General features: G+C 42.3%; 1 protein-coding gene across 1 annotated transcript in view; it reads right to left on the bottom strand.

The window, feature by feature from the left end:
• The window catches only part of RASEF (RAS and EF-hand domain containing), a 37,843-nt gene extending 36,935 nt beyond the window's left edge, over positions 1-908 (bottom strand). The window contains exon 1 of the mRNA XM_021714954.1: positions 825-908. Within this exon, the coding sequence (XP_021570629.1) occupies positions 825-908 (84 nt within the window). The remainder of the gene's footprint in view (positions 1-824) is intronic.
• Between the last annotated feature and the right edge of the window lie 1,464 nt (positions 909-2,372).

Below are 2,372 nucleotides of genomic sequence, written 5' to 3'. Positions count from 1 at the left end.
GTTTTGGGTCCCTGCTCCCTCCAGCTCTCTCCCCGGCCGGCACCCGGCACCGCAGGTCGCACAGGGAGGCTCTGAGCGCCCGCCCCTCAGAGACACCGGGTCCATTACTGGCTGAATACTCTGTAGGGACCCAGTGCCACTCTCGTCATTTACAGCCTGCCTTTTGGAACTTTGGAGCTCTGGAACTCCGGGTCCACCCTGGCTGAGGCACACAGCGTCAGACCCCAACCCAGAGGACCCAGACAAGCAGAGAAAAACAGACCTGCTTAAACTGCCTTGCCATTCTCCAGGCAGACTTCCATTGCCCCGCCCACCTAGCAACAAACTTTACCTCAGCTCCTAAGGCAACAGTGTGAAACAGGAGACAAAGCCTCACCCCTATGCTGCAACGAAAAACAAAAGGCAGAGGCTGGAATCGGAGATCACAGAAGTGACTCTAGTTTGATGGCTTATTTTGACCTATGATTTTATCATTGAAACTGTTGGTCTAGATTACGTTTGGTGTTTACCTTCTGACTTATACTGTTTCTTGATTTTTTTGGCCTGTCTCTGTTTAGCTATCAGTATTCTTTAGGGAATCTTTCTTACCTGTCTTTTTTCACTTCTTCCCAGCCCTGTGTCTCTCTCTCACCTGATAGTTGGTATGTATATCTGTTTTCCCTCTTGCACTTCTCCCTTTCGCTTATTTTGACTTATGATTTTATCATTGTAACTGTTAGTTTAGATCACGTCTGTTGTTGACCTTCTGACCTACACTGTCTCTCGATTTTATTGTGTACCTATCAGTACTCCTTAGGCAATCTTTCTTACGTGTCTTTCTTCACTTCGTCCCGATCCTGTGACTGTTTTTCACCTGATAGCTGGTATGTATATCTGTTATCCCTCTCGCACTTCTCTCTTTCGCTCATTTTGACTTATGATTTTATCATTGTAACTGTTGGTTTAGATCACGTTTGTTGTTTACCTTCTGACTTACACTGTTTCTCGATTTTATTGCCCTGTCTCTGTGTTGCTTCAGTACTCTTTAGTACTACGTAGCTATCAGTACTCTTTCTTACGTGTCTTTCTTCACCTCTTCCCAGCCCTGTGTCTCGTTCTCACCTGATAGATGGTATGTATATCTGTTTTCCCTCTCGCGCTTCTCTCTTTCTAACTCCCTATTGACCCCCCCCTTCCTCCATTATTTTCCTCTTCTATATGCCCCCTTTTTTAAATCTAGGGACCAAGACTGCAAACTGCTGAATAGATAGACTGTAAAGCAGAGGGAAAAGTGAACAAAACCAGAAGACCCTCATAAGGAAGAACAGGTCATTGCAGAAGAGAAATAAAAGCAACCCCACCTTCCCTCAAAAACAGAATTGAAGAGGGGGAGGGAAAGGGGTAAAGGGAGAAAAATCTACAGAAATGAAGAAAAACCAAAAGAAGAGTATGGGTCTCTCCCAGATGCCTGGGAGAGCAGACACTGAGAAAATTGACTTTGGAATACAAACAATGAAAAGTCCCCAGAATGAAGGGTCTCAAAATGCAAATGTAGATATCAAAGCAATAATGGAGAGACTAAAAAGAATTGAGGAGACACAAGAAGAAACTAGGAAGGAGCTGATATCTGAGATAACAGTAATAAAGAATACTATGAATGAAATAAATAACAAATTGATAAGCATGGAAAGCAGAATTACCCAAGAAGAAGAAAGAATCTCAGAGCTTGAGGACCAAAATATAGAAATAACCCAAACTCTTAAAAACACAGAAAATAAGCTAAAAAAGACAGAACAAAACCTTCAAGTGTTGAGTGACTACCTCAAGAGGCCTAACCTAAGAATAATCGGACTCCCTGAGGCAGAAAGAGAAACAGAGACCACATTGGAACAAACTTTCCACGAGATCATTCAAGAAAATTTCCCTCATCTAATCAGTGATACAAAAATTCAAACACAAGAGATTCAGAGAACCCCCGCAAGACAACAAATGAGAAGACCAACTCCTAGACACATAATAATTCGCCTAAATAAAGTAGGCACAAAAGAAAAAATCCTAAAGGCAGCAAGAGAAAAAGGCCTGATCACCCACCATGGAAGACCAATCAGAATAGCAGCAGATTTATCTGCAGAAACCCTGCAGGCTAGGAGAGCTTGGAGCCCTATCTTCAAAGTCCTAAAGGATAAACAATTTCAACCAACAATAACCTACCCAGCCAAGCTAAGCTTCATCAGTGAGGGAGAATTAAAATCTTTCCCAGATATCCAATCCCTAAGAACTTATGCAGCCACAAAACCATCTCTACATGAAACACTGAAGAAAGTACTAAACACAGAAGAAAAGGAAAAAAGAACAACGTTCTTCACAAGAGTACAGGGAAAAGAATAAAAGAA

This window comes from Carlito syrichta, unplaced genomic scaffold (assembly GCF_000164805.1).
Source record: "Carlito syrichta isolate Samal-C Ts95f unplaced genomic scaffold, Tarsius_syrichta-2.0.1 Scaffold306050, whole genome shotgun sequence".
Classification (NCBI taxonomy): Eukaryota; Metazoa; Chordata; class Mammalia; order Primates; family Tarsiidae; genus Carlito; species Carlito syrichta.
The sequence above is the reverse complement of the archived record's forward strand: the minus strand, read 5'-3'. Positions and strand labels throughout refer to the sequence as shown.